At 33.4% G+C, this 23,472-nt stretch overlaps 2 protein-coding genes across 4 annotated transcripts in view; one reads left to right on the top strand and one right to left on the bottom strand.

Annotated features, from left to right (window-relative positions):
- MCPH1 (microcephalin 1) overlaps nt 1-23,472 on the top strand; it is a 129,050-nt gene that overhangs the window by 47,155 nt on the left and 58,423 nt on the right. The window lies entirely within an intron of this gene.
- The window catches only part of ANGPT2 (angiopoietin 2), a 41,883-nt gene continuing 20,713 nt past the window's right edge, over nt 2,303-23,472 (bottom strand). The window contains exons 2-9 of one of the 2 annotated variants that reach the window (XM_005521904.3): nt 21,429-21,584; nt 19,267-19,388; nt 17,409-17,641; nt 15,035-15,162; nt 8,733-8,834; nt 8,041-8,207; nt 4,943-5,073; nt 2,303-3,590 (exon numbers count right to left, since the gene is read on the bottom strand). In XM_005521904.3, the coding sequence (XP_005521961.1) occupies nt 3,430-3,590; nt 4,943-5,073; nt 8,041-8,207; nt 8,733-8,834; nt 15,035-15,162; nt 17,409-17,641; nt 19,267-19,388; nt 21,429-21,584 (1,200 nt within the window). In that variant the 3' untranslated portion in view covers nt 2,303-3,429. The remainder of the gene's footprint in view (nt 3,591-4,942; nt 5,074-8,040; nt 8,208-8,732; nt 8,835-15,034; nt 15,163-17,408; nt 17,642-19,266; nt 19,389-21,428; nt 21,585-23,472) is intronic. The other variant, XM_014251461.2, reaches the window with a different exon arrangement.

Below are 23,472 nucleotides of genomic sequence, written 5' to 3'. Positions count from 1 at the left end.
AAGATACAATTATTATTTGATACAGAATGGTTTTTTTATTTGCTTTTTTTTCTTCTTTCTTTCCTGCTTCCTAAAAAGTACTTAGAGAAAATGGAAGTACATTCTAGTTTCACATACTGTTTATTTGATTACAGGAAGGAATTAAAAGTAGGGGTTACCTTGCTGTTATGTTTTACTTGTTTGTACCAAGTCCAAAGCAGCTTTTGAAGCCTTCTGTTTCCTATTATTGCCTTCCTTCTGACATGTTGTCCTTCTGTGGCTTCACTGTGGTGTTTGGAGTTAAAGCCATGCAATCTTCTTTAAATGAAATGTCATTTAAAGACATATACACTCTAAAATTTTACACTTGTGTTGATAAATTGATCTTTTTTGCCCCAAAATTAAGTCTCATTAAACAATTGATCCATTCAGTGCCTACATCAATATTTTTGATTACTTTCCCAGAACAGTCATCAGAAAGCCTCAGATTCTATAAACTTTTCAACAAATCAAAACTAGCCATGCAATATTAAATTATTTTTGTCATACAGGGTTTTCTTACTAAAATAAAGTTAGCGTTAACCAGAAGTTAGCACTGCTTTTCTTCACCAGGCTGAGCATTCAGATGCCATCATGGCTTTTAAGAACATTTTGGAGGACTTTGTTTGTTTTGTTGGCTTTTATTTCTCTTTCCTTTTAGTATTGGTGTGGATATGCTTAATATCGCAAATGTTGGGAGTATTTTCTTTAGTTGTCTGATTAAATGTAGCAACACAGGAAATGCAGTAATGTAGACTCAGCATTTCTATTAAATTTCATAGAATCATGAAGTATTTTAGATTACCAGGGACGTCTGAAGGTTGTCAACACGGGTCTCCAAGCGACTTGTCCAATCCATCCTTCTGGTAATAAATGAATAAATGAAAAGGAAATTCACTTTCTCCAATTCCAATTTGTATTTACTGCCCGTTGTCCCTGTCTCTTGTCTCATAGCAGAGCACCTCCAAGAAGGGTCTGGCTTTGTCCTCCCTATGTCTTCAGTCAGGCTGTTGTAGGTACCATTAAGGTCTCCCCTTCCCTTTTTCTCTTCTAGGCTGAAAAATGACAACTCTTTAGGCTTCTCTTGGTATGCTGTGTGCTTGTTGGTATGTGTGACCTCTCTTCTAGCCTTGCTGTCTAAGACATTTCTTGGAAATTCATGAAAACAATTTGGGAAGTATTTTTTTATTTTAGTTTGGGATATGTTTATCCTTGAAAGTTTCATATGAAAAACAATAAAATACTAAACAGTAATTTCAAATACATTTGAGATTATTTTATGGAACTCTTCAGACAGTGACGGAAGAGTTCCATAAAACTGTTAATTTACAGTCTTTAGGTTTAAAATCAGATCATGAAGTAATATTAGAAATATTTCTTGTCTCTGATACACTTAGTAATGATGGCAGATTTTCACTGAAGAATGGTGGTGGTGGTGTGAGTAGTGGGTACTCTGACAGCAGCTTTAATGATTGTCAATATAAAAACATTTTGCAAAACTGTTTAATTATTATTCCTCAAAACTATCTCAAAAACTCAATTCTCAAAACAATTTACTGTTCTCAAGATTGAACCATAGAATCATCAAGGCTGGGAGACACCTACAGGATCATCCAGTCCAACTGTCTACCCAGCACTTCCACTATAACCCCTAAACATCACCCAGCAGATCCAAATGCTTCTTGAACACCTCCAAGGATACTGACTTTACGACCTCTGGGCAACCTGTTCCAATACCTGACCATTGTAAAAATGAATTTTTTTTTTCTAATATCTAATCTGAATCTCCCCTCTCTCAGCTTAAAGCCATTTCTTCTGGGCCTGTCACTGCTGGCACAGTAGAAGGGGAGCCACACCCCACCTAACTACAATCTCCTTTCAGGTGATTGTAGGGAGTGAGGTGCCCCCTGAGCCTCCTCCATCTAAACAACCCCAGATCCCTCATCCCCTCCTCATACAATATTTTTTTAGACCCTTCACAAGCCTTGTTGCCCTTAAAACACCTTTTGTTAAGTTAGTTTTCAGAAACACATCTGGGGTTTTTGTTTTGTTTTGGGTTAAGTTCGTGCATTGTAACTAATTCAGTCAACTGCTGAAATCAGTTTTACAAAAATATTAGGCAAAGAATAAGCATAAGAATTAAAAGCTAAACTTAATTTGGAGAAAAACCTCCACTAAATTATTGTGATGTATGAAGAAACATCTTCTCAATCTGATTCACAGTGTTTAGTACACAGTTTTAAAACATATAGTAATAAAATGAAGGGGAGAAAAAAAACAAAGATCACCTAGTAGAGTAATTTATTCACATTGTGGCATACATTAAGGGCCTACCTACAGAGAACTTTTAGGGAGGAGCCCTAACTTTACTGAAAGAAAACCATAGTGTGACCTTAGATAATTTTCAGATTATTTTTCTTCCTGTTCTTAAAATGTAGTAATTTATATCTTAAGTCACAAGCATAAATTTAATTGTATCAAAGAACATGCATATGTTTTTCAGTTAGGTTATTTTTACAAAACATATAGATATATTACAGCACCAGGTGATAAATGATTGTCATAGACAACCAGACATCTGGTGTTAATGCCGTTGTCTCAGTTTATAAAATACTGGTCAGTTATTTTATAGGTAAATGACAAGGGAAGAAAAAAAGTGCATTCTTCATAAAAATGTATAGGAATACATGCTATATTGTAATTTGTAGGGATTTTCTGTAATTTAAAGACAGTGACTGAAATGGACTGAAAAAAATTATGGTATTTGTAAATGATAGTTCCCAAAAATAAATGCAAACTATTGAAATGCTATTTGTCCTCAGTTAAACATTGTCATATAGGCTATTGGAAAAAAATCCTCAAATAAGTGTAAGAAATTGTTTAGGAGACTATGGGGCAAAAGAATGTATTCCCTAAGTATAGGATTGAGCTAATTACAGAATGTTATTTTTTTATGTACATAAAGGGCACACATGACACAGAAAGATAAATAGTTCTAGATCTAGCTCAGTGTTTTATATTAATGTTTTAAGTTCAGTGGTGAGGCAAAATGCATATTCCTAAAACTATTTTAGGGTTTTTTTTCACTGTTCCAGTTATTTACTAACACATACATAACATAAATGGTCAGTAAAACAGAGTCCTTAAGTTGTCTGACGGCTTCTTGGATGTTCTTTTTATTGAGTCATTTGGCCAAATCACTGTTGTATCAGGTTGATGCTTTAGAGTTTAGGTCTGATTGAATAATATGGGCTTTAGCTGGTCAAAGCGATTGCAATTCAGGAACTGTACTGAACTGACTCCTTCAGAACACTAGCGCATGTTTCTGGGCTTGAAAAAATGAGACAAGTTGCTTGGTAAAATAAGTCTTTGAAGACTATACAATACATAATTCACATAAAGACAAAGCATTTAGAAATCTGCTGGTCGAATCATCATAGTTGTAGCTTTGAGAGAGTATCCTGAGCCCTTCCAGTAGTACCACTTGATCCCATTAAACTTGTTGTTGTTCTGTCGTAATGGATAATACATTCCATTGAGGTTAGAAGGACCACATGCGTCAAACCACCATCCTGCAAGACAGAAGACAAACATCAGCAGAAGTAATTCTCAAAATAGTATTTAAGGTCACTTTGGAACTGAGAAAGAAAACTAAACCCAGTTTTTTGTTCTTATGATTTGGAAGCATCAGTATAAAATTCTTGCCCCAAACTCAGGAAGGAAATGTATTTATGTATCAACTACATATTATTGAATCTTATGCAATATATTGTATTTGAAAATTGAGAAGGGAAAGTTCAATCAATTTATTATCCACATCAAACATTTCTGACAGTCTGAAGGCAGAACACAACTTGAACTATAACAATACTGAGTTGCCTTTGGTTTTATCTACTCTTTGGCAAACTCCTGTTCTTGACACATTTAAACTCCTTTCTTAATTCTTTCTAGAGGAATTATTCAGTACTCTGGGCAGGTCAGTTCAAAACCTCCTGGAATTTCATAAGAAGGAAAAGGAGAAAAAAACAGCCCGAATGTATTTTGCATCTGTATAGTCCTGACTTGTTAGTCGGTCATAATAAAAATTTTTTTTTATTAATAAAATAATATTTTTGTATTTCTGTTATGGTAATGATAGTGTGTGTGTTCTGTTTTGCAGGGCAGTACTCCAACTATCCTTTTGGATAAACTGAAGCTGTCTTTTTTTCTTGTAGCCTGTGCTATAGGAAAATGAACAATTGCTTAAGAGATAACGGAAGAGAAGCCAAATTTACAAGGCACTTGTTTACATTTCAGAATGTGGAATTCCAGATTAACAAATTATATAGAATTACGTGTGTGGTTGAAGATAAAAACACCACCTAGAACACAAATATAACTAGTGAAAAATCATTAGAAAAGTGTAGATATATCTGTGGTATATCTTTACCACTTCATAACTATATTAAAATACGGAATTAAATTCTTGTACCCTTCTACTGCACTTGCAGCACCCAGCAGTTCTTGGGGGTTTTTCCTTGGGTAGTTAGGGAAAGGGCTTGTGCCTAAAGAATCAGGAGCCATTTCACTGACAAGCTGAATCTCTGAAAGAGGGTTTTTGCAGGGAGTTGTGTTTTCATCTCTGAGTGTACCTCATTCCTCAGAAGAGGAATCTGCTGTCTCTGATTAGTTCCACAATTACAGGCTTTCTTGTACCTCAACTTCAGGCACTTATTTTCCCTCCAGTTTTAACTTCTCTTGTTTTATTTTAACTAACTTTTGTCAAATGGTAAAATATTTCATCTGGAGTCACCATACTAGTATATCTATCCATGAGTTTTGAACTTTTTTAATGATCAAAATTTACTAAGTCAAAATTATCACTCATAGACAATTTCAGTGCCAATAAAAATAGGAAGACTGAGAAACATAAAAACATTCGTACCTCCTGTTAGCATTTGTGAACATTTGCAAATACATTTGTCATTGTCTGCATCCTTTGTGCTAAAATCATTTCCTGGTTGGCTTATACTACTTATTTTGCCCGCTGTCCCAGTAAGTCCTTTAAGGTAAATCCTGTAGAAGTGAAAAATGGAAAAACAATTATTACGTGGAAGTTGATGGTAGTTGTCTGCAAAATAATGATGGAATAATTTGCAGTAAATATCCTGTTCAAATTGTTTAATTCTCTTCTGGCCAATGTACTGCTGTAAGCTGTTTTTCAGCACAATGTTTTCATATGAGCAGAAATGGTCAGCACTATATTCTAATGAACATGTGTTTGTTCATGTCATAATAGAAGAAAATGAGAGCAAGTAGATAGTAACTTCTAAGATTTTTCATACAGATTATGCATTTGTTAATACTGAAAGTGCATTGTTGTTCTTCAGTGCAATAGTATGTGCAGTTATTTTTATTACATTCAAATATTTAAACCAAAACTTTTTATTCCTATTTTGTTGTTCATACAACACAGCAATTTAGCATTACAACCTCATGTATATATGAGGTAACAGCCTTACCAGGAGTATTGATTATGAGCTAGTGAATGATATTTTAGAAGTTTCTCAGTATTCTCATATCCCTTTCCACTGTCATAACTACTCATCCTTTTCACATTGTTCATAAATTTTGTTAGCTCATCACAAGTATTTCAGTTTGCTTCATTTCCCTGGCAAGGTACATGAAGCCTTTCACTGAGGCTGCTACTGCTGGGATCTGCTTGCACGGGTGCCAGTGCAGTCTCAGTAGGGAGAGACAGGGCACTAAACTGGGCAGGACAATTACACAACTATTCATGTGTTACCTTGAATTGGGAGAACTTGAACCCTCTGCTCCCACAGTATCTTTTCAGTGATTGCATTTCTTTATCAAATAGCTTATGCTTCTCAGAAGTATTCTATTTGTTTAAAGAGGATATCTGACTCTCAGGATAAGTAACTTGTTCCCCAATCGGTCTACATCTTGCATATAATTTTCTGCTTATGATAGTAATGGTCTTCGGTAGTTTAACAGATTATTTTAACCCATTTCATATTCCCTATTTTAAAATATAATTAATTTATTTTTATTCATTTAGGTTTCAAAGGATCAGTTCATTACAGATTTTCTTTAAATTACCTTTTAAAAAAATCACTGTTGTTTCTTAAGATGAGTTAAAAATTATGTAAGCCAATTTCTAACCTAAATTATTTTAAAGGTTCCAAGTATAATATATGAGCCTAGGCTGGGTCTTCAAATATCATCTGAAGTTTAATATAAGCATAGTATTATTTACTTATGATTAATAATAATTTTTTTAAGGTACAGCTTAGTATAACAGAAGATGAGAGGAAGTGGATGGAAATTGAAATGAGACATTCTTACTGGATATCAGAAAAACTTTTTACCTTGAGGTAAAACAAGTAGGTTGTGCCATCTCTACCTCTGGAGGTTTTCAAAATCCAAATGAAAAACCCTGAGCAACCTTGTTTGACTTCATAGCTTTGATATCAGGAAGTTTGATTCAAACAAAGTCCATTCTGATCTCAGTTTAATATGAAGAAATTTCAGGTTTATGGGCCAACTCATAATCTTTCCAGCATTCAGAATGTATTAATCTTTTTAATGTAATAGATCACAGAATCATAGAATTGTTTGAGTTAGAAGGGACCTTAAAGATCATCTAGATCCAACCCCTTTGCCATGGGCAGGGACACCTTCCACTAGATGAGGTTGCTCAAAGCCCCATTCAGCCTGGCCTTAAGCACTGCCAGGGATGGGGCATGGAAGATATTCTTAACTGAATACTTTCTTAGGGTTTTTTTCTTTTTCATAATGTTAAATATATTCTTTAAACCACTCCGCTTTATGATGAATTACTTGTTTAATTGCATATTGTAATAAAATTGCTTTTACCATCTTAGTTTTCAGTAAGTATCTTTTACTATTGTAAATGGACAAGGGTAATCACCCATTTTGCAAAAGTTGCCTTTCTAAGTATTTTAAAGCATTATTTAAAAAAAAAAAAAACTGCTGTAGATTCTGACTGTTTCCAGATGAAAAAATATTTATTTTGGAATTGAGACAACTAAATACTACCAAGGCATTAAGATCTAACATTTTGTGGGGGGCAGATGCTGATAGTTTTGAATTGCTTTGTTTGCATATAAGACCTGAATTGAAATAAAAGCATCAGTTCTCTCAGGTGTCGGGTTGACTTTATGTACAACAAATAGTTGCTAGAGATCTTGGAGAAATTCATCTAAATGTAGACAATTTTTCTGTCCAGTCACCCAAAGCTCCATGAATCTGTATGACTCTTACAAAGAAACATTTCTTGTAGTAGGAAAGCATCTGTTATACTGTGAAGACTTTAGTTTCTTGTATAATAAATCAAACTATTTATTGAGAACCTGGTGAATGAGCTATGAACTGCCCATATATTTCAGCTGTGGTTGACACTATTTCAAAATGTGTAATGCTATGATACTATTTAAAGTGTATAACGAATACTATGATAATATTTATATAAAATATTTATTTAAAATTTGTATTATTTTTTATTTTAACCAAGAATTAAGAAGAAATTGTGAACCTTTACATTTTACAGGATTAGAGCATAAAAATAGGTCCATTAAAATTTGGTGTTTAGAAGCTACTGACAAGGAAAATCCTTGCAGTATAATTCATTTTAGTCATCCACCTTCCAGAAATTTATTGCAGGGAATCAGGATTTTATAGCAACTGCAGGCAGGTCAGTCAAAAATGACTTTGCACTGTCACCCACTATATTGGCACATGATTCTTATCTTATTCCATACTATCTCATTATCTTTGCATTTTTTGTGTTATACTCACTCAGGATGCACTAGTAAAATACACATTTTCTCCTCTGGAAAAAGAAATTATTTTTTTAGGCAAAAGATGAAATATGGAGAAAACATTTTCTGAGTGAACTGGAAAATAGTCATGATTTGTATGAAATAAGGCCATGCACGTACACAGTTTAGAAGGATTGCTATCAGAATTTTTTTTTTAATTAGATCTGATTTTTCTGCTTACCTGTATTTTTGTTCTTCACTTGCTAGAGAGAAGTGATCATACAATGAATATGCCTCATTTCCTTCCCAGTCTTTCAGTTGTATTTTAAGAACATATCGCTTCTGATTAGTCAGTTGAGAAACAAACTCATTTCCCAGCCAGTACTCCCCAGCAGGATCACCAAATCCCTGTAATTCAAGTTGTATATTTAAATAGCTTTGTTAGGGTAGGTTTTTTTCCTTCCAGTTTGAAATGATCACTTTATCAGTGTTTAGGTTTAATAGTTTTCAGCCTGTCAATTAAGAATTTTGCTGTGTCCATGGGGATTATTGATCTGTAATGTTTCAAAAAGTTGATTTCAGCAAAGATAAGCTCAGGAATCTGAAACAGTGAATCAGTATTACTTAGTAGACTTGGAGCAGTTCCTACTGTTGCCACTAGAAACACAAATATAAACATCTCAAAAAATGTAGACATACGATGGAACAGTTGATTAAAAAAAAGTAAGGTTTCTCTTTAAAAACAAACATCACACTTGCAAGTCTGCTTAGGCAAACAACTTATACTACTTTGACATTTTCAAAATGAGCATCTGAGGACAAAGACAACTTTTTAAAGTTGCTTACATTCTAAAGATGCTATAAATATAACTTTAGCATATTAGATTTCAAATAATAAAAGCTGATATTCAGGCTTCAGAGAACACTGTTTACCATCTTGTACTCCTTCCATGTCCGGTGGAAGTCCACACTGCCATCTTCTCGTTTCTGAATAACTGTCCAACCTCCTCCACCAGTTTCCATGTCACAGTAGGCCTACCAGAGTAAGCATGTAACAGCCTAAGTGCATGCAGTCACAGCAAAACAAAACCAGAAATCATGTAATTTGCATCATTCTGTATAGTGGCAAATCGTGTGCAAAACATGAGTTAACCTAAAAGTGCAAGTTTTCATAGCTTTCATACAAATTAGTTGTGGTTGTCCACAAATAAATGTGATTGCTCAGTACATATCACACTTAACAGAATACCTTAACAAATTACATTTTTCACTTCTCCATCTTTTTTGTGAGATACATTCAACTTTCCTATGACTTGTCAGAGTATAGATACTGTTAAATTCAGGCAATGAACAAACTGAAACAATTTTTTTATCAGTTATTGTTCAGTGTCTTTGCAAGTGGTCTGACCCCAAAGTTAAATCTAAGTGTATTATCTGAAAGCTGTGTCTTAAAGCCATGTTATTATACAGACTGCGATGAATATCTTCTATGCTTGAACAAAAAGTAACACCTATAAGATGTTTCCAAATGTTCATAAATCACCTTTGAATTTGCCAAGTTATTCCTAAAAATTTGAAAAGACTGATATGTAAGAAACAGTTCACTGAACTCAGTTTTAGCATACCCAATAAGTGTATCCCTGGCACAGTAAAATTCAAGTTTATAGGTGACTTGTTCAATCAGTGTCCCAGATTAAATCACTTCAGTGTCAGATGTGAAAGGTATTACTGAAAATGCCAATATACTGGGGAAATGCTGATGGGAAAAAATTGAAATAATAATTTCAATGAAATAATTGAAAATTAATTGCAATTTCAGAGTGATGTTTGGGAGAAGTAGGGTATAAATTAATAATAATTGTTTTTTAATATGAGAATATCTAGTACAATTTTTCCCGAGAAAGGATCTCAAATTGTTGCATCTAATTCTGCTTTTCCAAAACTAACAGAACTTATAACTAAATGAGTGAAGTCAGTGGAGCTAACCTGGTGTATGACAGTACAGTGAAAGTCAAACTGAAGTCAGTATCCCTTTAAATTGCATGTTAGTACCAATACTATCTTTAAGAAAGATATTGAGTTTCTTGAACAAGTATTCCTGTTTGAAGAATTCTCAGTTAATGTTTTCTCATTTGGAAGTTTAATATTTTTTACCACTTTCTGCCAAGACACTGAAGTTCAAAGCCTTCTTCAGAATCACTTCACATCTTTGAAAATTTTTGAATTCTACTTTGAGTATTAAACTACATTAGCTTCTAATCTGTATTCTAGATCTTTCATCCAATAAGTGAAATTGTGTCTTCCCAATTATAGTAGTATAGGCAAGATCTGACTTACGACACTTAGCTAGGATATTTCATCTGTAGAGTAATTAAATAAATAATTTTAAAATAAACTAGGCAAATATTTAATTATGAATTTGGATGTTTCCTTCTTTGTTTAACAGTCCTCTCAGTAGTCTTACTTCTTGCCTCACAGCTGCTTGTCACTATGCCTATAAATGCCCCAAATCATGACCCAAATCAATGCCCCTATAAATGACCCAAATCAGGGTAACACTGAAGCTGTAATGTCTTTTTCATCCTCTTCTATGGGAGACTGTCTTATCAATGTTAGCAGTTATCAGATTTGAGCTCTTTGAACTGTTAGATATCCTGGAAATTCATTGAAAAAGTATGACTTCAGAGAAGCCAGTTTCCTTCTGTGCTTTGGTAGTGTTATGTGTGTCATTTTGGGAAGTGAAGTATGCTCCTTACTAAGTTTTCAATATAGTTGGCTCTTTTAGGGTATGTGTATTTTACATATGTTATACACTCACATCTCTATATAAATCAGAGTATTCACAGTTCAAGCAGTGTCACATATAATGTTGAAGGGTGTCAGACCTTTGAAAGGAAAAAAAAATCCTTACAGCTGCAAATATCAAATATATTAGTGTTTCAACAGGCTGTTGCTCATTGGAAATCCAAAGCAAATACTGTACTTTCAGCTTGCAGCAAACTCTTCAACATCAGAGAATCACAAGTCATTCAGTAGATGATTTTTAGGGAAGATAAAATAAGTAAGGAAAAGAGTTGGATAAGGGATTACTTTTTAAAGTTTGTCTTGTGAATGGAATTTAATTGAAAGCAGCAACCTCAGTTTATACTGATGTATGCAATTCCTTACACCTCAAAGTCTGTTTTTTGTTTGGCTTTACTAACATCTGTATTTAATGACTGGTAAAAATTTGATAATAGTGTATAAATTAATTTAGTTAAAATAAAAATTCCTTTCAAAGGAAAGGCTGAAGAGGAGGTATTGTAAGAGAAGATCAGTCTGTTTTAGAAGGCTAACTCATGGTGTAATGTATATGTGGAAACTAATTTCCACAGAGGGCTATGAAAAGGGATACTAGGAATGGGATACTAAAGCAGAAGCAAATACTTTTTTTAAGCATCAATACTAGTTAAAAAGCTGATTTAACAATGATCAAATATCACTGGTTGTAGAAGCAAGAAAATAGAACTGTTTCACCCTTCTCTGAAATATGTTGTTTTTAACTGTGTACAGTGGGAGGCCATGTATTAATTTATTTGAGCGATGGGTTCAGTCTGATATTGCTATTGTAGATGTTAATTGATGGTTTTGAATGTTACGTGCAATTTCCTTTACACCTATCATCTAAATTTCAATTTAGTTGGAATTAATACTTTGAAAAAAATCAATGCTTTAAATAGCACTTTATTTTGTTATAATGAGATAATTTATAATATAAATAGTGAATGACTGTGAATGTCTATCATAAAATATTCCTTTCACAGGCAATATCCATTTTTTTTAAGTGAATGGTAAAACAACTAGCTTTAATAGATTCTATAGATGCTTTGAGATAAATGCTGGGATACAGCAAATTAGATCCCAAAGGAAAAAGCAACTTGCTAGGAACTGAAAAAGATAATGAGAAATTGAAGAAGAGATGACTGTAAAAACCTCATGTTGATTTTTCTTACCAGTAACAATTTTTAAAAGTTTACATAGATTTAGGAGTGTAATTTTTCCACACCAAAAATTTAATGTAAATCAACTCTAAGTCTTTCTCCTAACACCCATTGCTAGAATAGAACTTTTCTGATCTTTCAGCCTATTCTAGGTTTTATATTCAAAGAAAGATATGTAACGTTTTATAAAACTAGTAAAAATAGATACCAAGATTAGGCAGGCAGCAGGAGTCTTCAAACAAATGCCAAAAAGAATAAAGAGATTAGCCTCTCAAGTTACAACAAATTAGATCGGGGAGCATTTGATGTATCTTGTGAACTGCTTCCGTACTTACAGTTCTAGCAGCTGTAGCACTGTAAGAGGATATTTGGGTATAAGTGTTTTCAGACCTACTTTGTGAATGGTAAGGCTCAGGCTGAGTTATCAGGATGAAGAGCCACTGCAGTTTATATAGCAAAGCAAGTGCAGTTGCCACATCTTTGCAGTGACCCTGTGCATCACTTTCAGCTGTTTTCTGAACACTTAAGTAATTATGTCTAGTGACATAATAAGACATATAATGTTCAGTGACATATAATGTCTTCTGACTCATTATGTGCAATGATTTTTGTATTCTGCTATCTCTATCTCCTAGAAATGTGACTAGGTAACAACTACAGTCTAATTGGTTCATGAGGTTGCTGTAAGCATAAAACTATTGACTTTCCATAGTTTTGCCTCTGCCATTTTTCCTTGTGTCAGCAGTCCTTTGGTGTTTTCCTCAGCGTTTCTAAAAGGACTTAGCTTTTGTCCTGGTGCAGAACAGGAAAGTTTGAAAGTATTAATGGAATTGAATATTTGTTTTCCTCTCAGTTGTCATATGCAATTCCTTAGTTTTGGATTATGATGGGAGACAAATTAGTAACGTGGGATCAGTTACAGATTACACTGAAGTTGTTTATAAGCCTGCTGGGAGGTCAGAAGGTGTTACAAGAGGAAAAGATGAAAACATAAACAGCAGTGCAGCACTTTTGGCAAATAAAAAAGGTCACTCTGTTTCCTGGTCTGAGTAGCTAGCCACATCATAAACAGTTGAAAATGGTGTAATGTGTTCATTGTCCCTAACCTTCACTTCCCTTGACAACTCCTCTTATGCATTTATATTTGTATAAAAAATCAGCATCAGGTTAAAACTTTTTAGTCTCTTATTTTCAATGTCATACGGTAAGTCAAACCTTCCCTGTCTTTTTCTATCTGAAATGGACAGACTAAGATTTTAATTCTTTAATATTATTAAGTGACTGATTTAATAGTAAGTGAAATTATTACATTTTAACTACCTTTTTAACCTAGTATATTACAAAAATGGGTATTTTCATTAAGTATTTTAAGCCTCCATATTCAAATGTAAAGCATTTACTATTTTATAGTCTATGAAATTTGTAGTTTTGTACTTTTGAAAATGAAGTGTTAAAAGTTTATGACAAATTTTTGTTCTGTAATATGTCATGAACTTAGAAAATATGCATGCTTTTTATACTGTATTTGACAGTAAAATTAAAACCAAAAATATAAGCTTGAGACAAGTAATAGTGAGAGATCCAAGGAATGTAAACCTTCCTGGGTCATCTAACAAGGACTGCTGCATTCTATTACTTTAGAGATGCAGGAGCTTTCATCTCCTTTAGCTTTAAAAATTGTGATTTTAGATATCTATGCTATTTAAATGCCATTCAGCTTCATGTAAAACACTTCATTGCATCTTATGTAACTAATTTTCTTGTGAAATGGATATATTTAGTCCAGATTATTCCAAAGGAAAACCAGCTTTTTTTTTTCCAAGTGAAGCAGACTGCAAAAAGTTTCTCTAAATATATCTACAAAAAATTACAGGTTTTATCTATTGTATTTTTTAGATCTTACCCAAACAAATTGCTTATTTATTTTAGCTGAGACATTTGTAAGTGTAAAGATTTCAGTCTGGCTTGGGCTAAATGAAGTTCTGGTACTTCAAAGGCTAGTCACTGATGAACTTTATTTCTAAACTTTTGCTTGGGAAAAAAATGCTTTCTCTGTCAGAGCTTTACCAACTCCTTTTCCATATTGCACCTCTTTTCCCACTGCATTTTTACATTTTCTGTTAATTTTTCTGATGCAGTGAAGTAGAGCCTTAGGAATTCTGTAAAATATTTAATTTTTTTGTGTAAAGGAAATATCTACAGTAGAAATTAGAAAATAAAAACATCATAAAATTATTCATTGTTTGTCTAAGAAATATATTAAACATTTTTTTAATATTCATATGTCCCTTAGTCTCCTCAACCTGCTGTGCCTTCATCACGTGAGCCCCCACTCCTCCAAATGCTTGCTCCAGGTTTTTAGTTCTTTATCCTCAAAGTCCACCTGGGACTTTTCTCCCTTTCAAATTCCATTGATTATTTCTACTAAATTATACTGTCTGAAGCTTTATCATTTTATTTACTTCAGTAGATGGAGCATCTCTGTCAGGCATCCAGTATATAATCCAAGGTCTCTTCTACAGAGGTATGGCATACTGCTTTAATTTAAACTGATATTGAAGTTCATTTCAGTAAACAGATCGGGGAAAAAATATCCATAGAGGGTTTTAAACTGATCTAATGAAACACCTGCAAACTCACCTTTTCTATGAATTAGTAGTAGTATTTTCCAGAGCAGTATTTTCCAGAGAAGTCCTCTGTTACACAGTGTCTAATAGTTAATCTAATTGTTACACAAATGTCCTTAAAATTCTATGATACAAAGAACTGAAACCCCTACATGAGTCCAGTACTACTAGATTGCTTTCATGACTATAAATCCATGAGTAATCTTCCATGCCCCTGTCTTTAACTCCTTTTGCCACCTGAAGAGCCTTGGGCATATGAAGGAACTAAGAACTTAAAGGAGACAGGAGTCTGCAGATCATGCAGAGCAACTCTGTTGGAGTCACAGATTTTATGAAGAAATTACAGCTCCTTATTAATTTAATTACATTAATTATGTGGAAAAAAGAATGAAATTCTGGCACAGTGAAACAAACAACAAAATGTTATTTATTTCAACTGAGCCAAGATTTCACCTGAAGGACTTTTTTCTTCCTGTGAGATACTCAGATCTAGGAGTGATGAAATACTTATAAAAAAATTGATAAATAGTAAACTTATCAATTAACTACCCTTTAAAATATCGTATTTGCCAGATCAAATAACCTTTAACATGCAGTATGCCTAGGTAGCTCTTTGTAGACATACTACCTTCTTCTCTTGTGCAGTGTTTGAAACTGTTAAAGTGTAGATTCCACTTGTTGTCAGTCCAGATTTGAAAGCTTCAGCACAGTCTTTGAAGCTGATTTGTTCCTCTTTGGCTATGAAGTTGTTCTTAGCTGTAGAAAATACAATAGAAATTGAAAGCATTAACAGGAGATGAATGAAAGTTACTAAGAATCAATTTATGGTGTAATTTGCTTAAAGCAGTTCAAAAAAGTATGTTTGGTCCTGAAAGAAATGACAGATCAAGGTATTTATTATGTGTGTTGTTACTTTGTATCATTTAGAGACATTATTCTGATAGGACTGTGATTGTTGGATAGGTTGAAAAGTTCCAACACTTGGTACGTTGAATGAGAAAAGTCAAGATATTGCATCTCATTTAGTTGAACAGTTTCTGCTTCCACTCATTATCCTGGCTGGACTCCTACATGCATTACAACCTATGCATGCATTAACTACTATTAAATACATATCTAAGTAGCAAATGATTATGTTAATAATGACTTTTGGCCAGTACTCTTATATTGTGAAGTAAGTTATGAAACCTTTTATAATGCATCAGGCTGGTAGAACTACCCTTAAAAAGTTTAAAGCTTTTTTTTTTTTGCCCCTGTGCTGAGCCGGAACAACTTTGTATGTACCTAGCTGAAGCTTGGTAGCTCAGCCCAACTCACTAAAGACATACCTTCTGGAATTCATTTGTGTAAAAAATACATTTTCATATGTCTAAGCCTACTTATTCAACAGAATAATCTAAGGCTCATCTTTTTGTTCAGTTCTTTATTAACTATGGAGGTTGGAATTTCCTGGCATTTCGTCTGCTGACTGATATTTCATATTTGATCCTTTTGGGGTTGGTTCTGTGTATTTTCCCTTTTAATTTAATCTAACAATCGCAGTCAGTTACTACAAAGGTTTAGGTGCCATATAAATACGTGCTTATATTACAGTTGGTTATTATGTTCTTTTTAGCTTGGTTATTCATTATTTACCTGTTTAAGTGCTTTGCCTTAAATAGAAAAATAACACATTCAGTGTTTTAATTGCTTTTCCACACTCTATTGTTTGCATACTGTCTTAGAAGCTTTCCCTGCTAATTTTGTCTTTTTGGCAAACACTCATTATTTTTTCCACTCTGGGTTTAATGGTGCTGTAGCCAACATGACTTTGACTTGTTTACTTATTTGTGCACTAGCATAGCAGATAACATCAGCAGGAACATGTACAGCCTTGGTATTTAAGGGAATAGCGTCAGTTATTAAGAAAAAAAAACCTGGAATTTACTTTGTTTAGAAAAACCTACAACCTATGTTATGATAATAACATATAGGACAATACTAAAAGTGAGGACTTCCAAACTCCCTTTTCTTTTTCTGTCATCCACCTTACAGTAATGTATCATAGACCACCTATAATGTATTTTAAGTTCTAATAACAACTTCTAACATTTTTTCCCAGTATTTAATTTTAAATCTTTTCTTTAGGGGTACTGTATGCTTGTGTGTTTTCAGCCCTGAGAACTTTACAGGCAACTGTGCCAGATTCTACAGTCTTTTAGAACAGCTTCTTAATCTGTCCAAGTTCCATATCAGACATGAAACTCAAGGCACTGAATGTTTAAATCCTGTGTAGCCATAACTTCCAGTTTATGGTTTGTGTGGGTTTTTTATGGATCACATTAATCTGCATAAATCTGAAAGCTATGCTGATTTGTTCCAGGGTTGTCAGGCATTTAGGGGTGAGATTATTGCCTATAAAGTTTGCTAGGCTGAGGGATTTTTAGGATGAACAAGAATACCTTGGTGAAGAACTTGTGGGAGTACCTGCTGCCCTGGCCTGGTGCTTTCTGGTTTTGGGGGCTAATTCATGCCTGTGCTTATTCCTTTGCCTTTGGTACCCACTATAATTCATCCTTTCTTTGATAAACTCCATGTACATGAAGCAATGAGAGGTGGCAGAAACAGTATCTGTGAGCCAGGAAGAAAAGTTGCAGGCCTACAATATGCAGTCTCACAAAGATACATGGTCAAGGGAGTGTATATTGCTACACATGTGAATGCCATGTGAGATGAATGATACTTGGCATAGCTGTATTTTGTTGAACCACTGAAGAATTGGTAAAGAAGATAAACAAACCAGAGAAGATAAACGAAGTGTTGGAAAGAAATCACATGAATGTGGTTGTTTCTCCCACCCTCTAAAAAGTAGGTTAATTAATTCAGATGCTGAATTTAAGGCAAAAAATACAGACTTTTGAAAAGCAGAAGTGTATCAGAACTAGTTGTAGGACTATAGGTACCATTGTACACAAATTAGGAAATAGCACTGAAATGATATAAGCATGTCTGCTTTAACTTACAGTTTGGTGTTGATATCATAGTAAGCAAACTATGAACCGTCTCCATCAGATCATGTTGCTGTTTTTGCAGAACTGAGTTGTTTACTGTAGCTGTAACTAACTGTTTTTCTAGTTCTTCTATAATAGAGTTCTGTCTGGTTACTAGGACTTGAAGCTGATCTTTTTCATCTTTTATTGACTTCAGCTGAAGCATGTGTTTGTCTTCCATTTCAAGAACTCTTTTTTCTAAAAAGCTAAATAAAAGATTATAATTAGGCTCTCCAGAAATAATTTTGAGATGATGTCAAGAGAATCAAGCATGTTGTATAAGTTTCTTTCTTCATAAACACTCAACTTCATTCTCTGATGCTATCCAAGCAGTAGACAACTAAATGAAAGTTTAGTTTTGATACATATGCTTTAATTTATTATATAAATGCACTAATAAACAATATTATCTACTACAGTCTATATTGCAGGTTTTAAAAGTGTAATAATCGTGTTTGATAATTCAACATTATTAAAGGAAAGATAAAGTGACTAAGTTTTCATAGGTTTACCCTATTAAAAGATGAAACTTATTTAAAGATGTAACTGAACATTTCAAATATCCTATAATAAAATACATATTTAATAATGTTATGGCATTAAGGCAGGGAAAAGTTCAAACAGCTACTTGAAGATGGATTATCTTTCTCCAGTTTTGGAGCTGGTATTTTTAGGGAACTGGCTAGGAACATTATTTCACTGCTAATTGTTCTGATATAGACTTTGAGAAAGCTGATGTTAAAAGATGCATAGTCAGGAGAGAGAAATTCACCTAAAATCCACTGCTGTTACTGAAAAAAAAAATGCTGACCCTTATATATAATTATGTTTCGAGCAGATTAGTTCAATGCAGATTGTATTTTGTTAGGTGAGAAACAATGCTTTTGTGTTTTATGTGGATGTTACAAGGGTAACCTAAAGTCTGCTGAGTTCAACACCAAAAAACATGACCTTTTAAAAATCACTATTTCCTTTGCTTTCCATTTGATAAGGATGCTTGTTTTTCTTAAGTTGGTAGATAAAACCTTTAGGGAACATATATAAATGTAGTAGAGTAGTGAACAAAAATGTCAAAACATGTCTCCTGGGTTTCTTAAGCTAATTCTTTCAAAGAAAAAGTACTTTGCACATATGGTTCTCATTGAAAAAACATTGCTTTGAAGGAGAAAACTTACTGTTATTGCTGCTTTTAGATTCCTCTGTAAACCATTTATTGCCAAAAGTAAAATAAGACCATGGTGATATGGAAATGAAACTAGCTGAAAAAAGGTATGAGCCTTTGGACCACAGCCAAGTACAGAAAAGGACAGGAGTAATAGTTGGATATGGGTCAATTTCAAAACACTGACTCTTAAGGAACACTGAATATGATTAGCGGTTTATTTTTCTCACTACATTAGATAAAAATTGTAGCAATGACCTGGTTAATCATTAGGATCATTGTGTATTACATGGAAATAAAATTTTGGAGATGTGTTTACATTCAAGTAGTTTGAATCAGGTTACATCAAATTCATCTGGATAAATCTAAAGAAAAATATAAATTGGGTGCAATTGAAGTACTGTTTCAGTTTTAGCCTTAAGTTCCTCATATAAAGGACAATTTTAAATAGTGAAGAACAATATATAAATAGAATGCAAGAATAAACCTGCATCAATCTCCTAGGCTTTAAGTAATATGTGACCTTTGTAACAACTGTGGGTAACACTTTGTAATCAGTTTGGAAAGCTTGTGCACAAACCTTTATTTTCCTCCTTGAGTACATTTGTTTCTAAAACTATTAGAAAGGCACTTCATGGAATAGCGTTTTATTGGGCTGTGCAAACTTACCTGTTTTTTTCTTGTAATTTAGTTATCTCATTGGTTTGATCTGAAATCTGTCTTTCTAGTTTGTTTGTTGAAAGAGAGTGTTCCAAAAGCTGAAGTTCAAGTCGGGTTGTCTGGTTTAATACCTAAAAAAATTTACAAAAAAATTACTTATTTTAAAAGATAGTTCTTTTAAATAAATGGTAATTTTGTTATGTTGTGAAATCATGCAAATCTCTATGTAGACCTATGATTAAAAAAGTATTTTTCAACACTTAATTTAGGCACAAATGTTCATAGAATCAGAATGAAGAAGAATACACAGAGTTGCACTAATTTTGTTGTCACACTATCGTATATTATTTGGAATATTTCAGTAGTATGCTATGTTTCTGATGAGAGTTACTGTGTACTTTAGCTTTGTTGTTATACCTTTCCCTCTGTTATGATAATTCTTTTTTCATTACTGGAACTATTATGGTTGTGGCTCAAAGAATAAGTTGAATTGTTTTCCCCATCTGGTGTTGAAACTAAGTCTCTTACTCAATGAAATCTTGGCACAGTCCTGAAACCCTTTGGTAGTTCTCTCCTAGCTATTTTACTCAATCCCAAATTATATTTTGAAGTGTTTATCATGTGAACTTTAGTCGATTCATTCTTTTCATTTAATATCACCTTTTCTCTATGCATGGTGTAAATGCATTTATTTGCATCTTTAAATGAAGAAATGCAGATATTAGGAAACATGTAAGATACCCTATAGTTTGTATTGCTTTACTTTGAGGCAAGTTTTCTAGAAATATTTTCTCATTGTTTTAGAATAGCTTTTTTTAATTCAAAAGAATCTGGCTTTCCTTGACAGGAAGAATTGATTACTCATGTCCTTCATGTTAAACAGTCATTCAGGACATGATTTCACACTTAAGTGTAATTGAAAACTATTGCCAAAAGTAAGTGTCCTTGAGAGAGCAATTGTTTGGTTAATTTCCTTATGTTGCTAATTAAGCCCTTAACCCAGTCACCAGTAATTTCAAGCAGAGAAGGAAAGTTACAGTGATGATTTTCTTCCTCTAAGCAGAAAATAATTGAGTAATTTCCATAAAGACATTACTGTGAATTAATAAATTCTCTCAACATGTGCAAAATGTTAGGCTCCTGAATAATACAATGAAAGTTGAACTCAGTATGCCTATGAGCTATGTATTACCAGTTTATCAAAGAGTTCACAAACTCTTGATTTAGGTTAAAAAATGTAATTTATTTCATTGCATGAATTCTACAGATAAGTAAAATGTCTAACCAGGATTTTAGACTTTGCATACTTTTTATATTATACAAAATGTTATGTGCTGCATGATATATCCATTATTTGTTTTGGCAATTATAGATCTGCATCCTCCTACCATGTCTGCAAAACTACAACGCATACCACTCTACATGGATTGGACTTGGCCTTCTACTAGTATCTGCATTCTGTTTAACACAATGTCTTTTTGTACTTAATGCTTTTCAAATAGAACCCATTTGTCTTTGTTTGAAGTTAAATGTACAAATGTACATTTAACAAGTTTACAAGTTTACTTCTGTGTGAATATACTTTTCTAGCAGTCTCCTAATTTATTTTTTATTAATCTCAGATTTGTTTAGGTATCCCTTTTTTAACCATAACACAGTGCATTGTACTGGAAATGAACTGTTAATCCACTTAGTTATCTGTGAAAACGTTAATTAAAAAGACATAGTTCTCTTGATAAGTTAAAAAAATAAAAAAGGAAAGATTCTGTTTAAAAAAAGCAATTAAGCTGGTAAATGGAACGAAGACAGTTTGAAGAGACTCGTTTAGCTTTGATTAGTAATGAGAGGGTCATATAAAGCATACTAGGGCCCAACTGATGCCTGGATATAATATAGTAGTTTTAAATACATTCTCTTTAAAAATTAATTTAACAATTGTCTTTCTAGACTTAAATAACACTGTAATGAAAATCACTCAAGTGACAACACTGGGCTTGAGATGGAACTATTCGTTATCAAATATGAATGTTTCCTTAAGTGGGGTAGAACTGTGGGTCATAACGATTGACTTCTAATTGTTCAACAGAAGTGTGTAACACTAAACAGTGTTAAATGTGTAGCTGTAGTATTTGGGAAGCAGAAGCATTTTGAGGTTGAAATTCATTACTTACTTGTGCTTCAACATCTGTTAATTTGCGGGTCTGTTCAGCTGTTTGATTTAGCAAGTTTGTGCCTATTTCAATCATTACTGCAGTCTGGTTCTGTACTGCAGTTTGCTGGATCTCTACCATTTCTTTCTTCATACTGTCTTGAATGTAATTCTCAAGCTACATGGGAAAGGAAAGAGAGAAGATAGTTGCATTCTTTAAATGTTGGAAAGGGGGTAGTACAGTAAGCCTCTTGGCAGCCTTGCTAAACAAATTTGGTCTTTGTCCTTGTCTGTTATGTATTTAAGTTTCTCAACGTTAAACTTTGTGAGAGGAAGACCAAATGTGACAAGGAATGTGTAGCCACTCATTTTCTAAAGGCAGGAACAGAGATTTGCAGGAGTTAGGTGGTAGGCACAGTGATGAAAATGCTTGCAGGCACTTGGAAGACTTTCTGCCCTAGTGCTCCCACCATTGTAACCATCAGAGGAGCTTCACCAGCTTTGGCAGCAATGGGAGTTTTTTAGAAGATAAAAGTTTAGGAGCTTAGTCATCTTCCTGTATTTACACTTAACTATTTTAAAAGCATTTTTCATCACATGACTAGAAGTCAGAGAAGAGGTCAGATGTCAGTTAACACTGTTATGTGTACATTTTTATCAGAGAGAATTTCAAATAAAGACACAAAGCAGTAGAAAAAACTATAAATACTTTAAGTGCTTAATATTAAAGAATACAAAAATTGCTTAAAATACTAGACTGAAGTAATTTCTGTCTAAAATAATAAGGCTTTTTTAGTAGTCATTTTATAACAGAGTACCCTGCTTTCAAGGAAAGTAAGGAGAAAATAAGTAGCAAGGAGAAAATTAAAGTAGCCTTTTGTGTAATTCTTCCTTTCTACCTGTTTGGATTATGAAAAAGCAGTTTGTTTTTTCTTCACATTTCTTTATTTCTCAGTCAGTAATTGCAAATGTTTCATATTTCTTTAATGTATCATTGTTTATGTTTGAATTCATAAAAGTCCAGGCCACAAGACTTCATTTTTTTCCACTCACTGAGGAAATTTCTAGAATCAAACTTCTACTTCACTCCAACACTGTTCTACTAAAAGAATCATAAATCTTGCGCTTAGTGCTCTACCTACAAAGAGGATACTAGCTAATAAAAAATAGTTCGTGTCATTAAGCACAAATGGTAATACATTACCAATTCCTAATCTAAGTGAAATGGTAAAACAGGTTGATATCTTGATTTTTTAAAAAAATATATTTTGATAGTCTTATGTTGATATTAATGATGGCTTGTAGTAAGGAGACACCTTGAACTTTATTTTGTGGCTACTTTTCAGATCAGTGAGGAAAAAGCATCTTGTGATTTAATATTCTATAAGCCACTGTTCAGATATAACCATTCCACTTCCAACCAGCTAAAGATCGATGGGCAGATCTATCAGCTTTGAATATTTAAGGTTCCCCCTTTAAATATTACTTGAACAAGGGCTTTTAATTTTTCTTACTTCACTTTTAATTTTTCTTACTTCACAGCTGCTTTTTAAAGCTGGCAAATGAAGAAAACCAGGTATATTAAGAAATCAAAACCTCTAAAACTGGTAGTATATTCTTACATTTGAAGTGACCATTATTTCTTGATGCCCAGTGTGACCAAATTGTCAAAGCAGTATGTGTTTGTTCACTTCAGTGTCCCCATGCAGCTGGTGAATTGCAATGCACAACAGGGAGATTTCTGACCTGGCATCTACTGTTCTGCTCCATAAACACACTTACTTCTCAAGTGTACCACAAAGACTTAAAACCAGTCTTTAGGCAGCCTTTACATGCTCTTTGCATGACGATTTTTTTGAATACTACAAGTAAGCATACAATCAACTGAGTTTTGGTATAATAGTTTAACATGGGTATCTTCAATTGCCATCATACTATGGTAATTAGAGTTGTTTACTATTCACATGGTTGACTCTTAAGTGTTACCTTTTGCTCCAGTCTCTTCCTCATATTCAAAAGCTTCTCCACCCAGACAGAAATCTAATTTGACCAAACATGTTGGAATT

The sequence above is a fragment of the Pseudopodoces humilis genome, chromosome 3 (assembly GCF_049639895.1).
Source record: "Pseudopodoces humilis isolate 2021_Gansu_Grassland_sample_001 chromosome 3, ASM4963989v1, whole genome shotgun sequence".
Taxonomy (NCBI): Eukaryota; Metazoa; Chordata; class Aves; order Passeriformes; family Paridae; genus Pseudopodoces; species Pseudopodoces humilis.
Note: the sequence above shows the minus strand (reverse complement) of the source record. Positions and strands in the feature narration are given on the sequence as shown.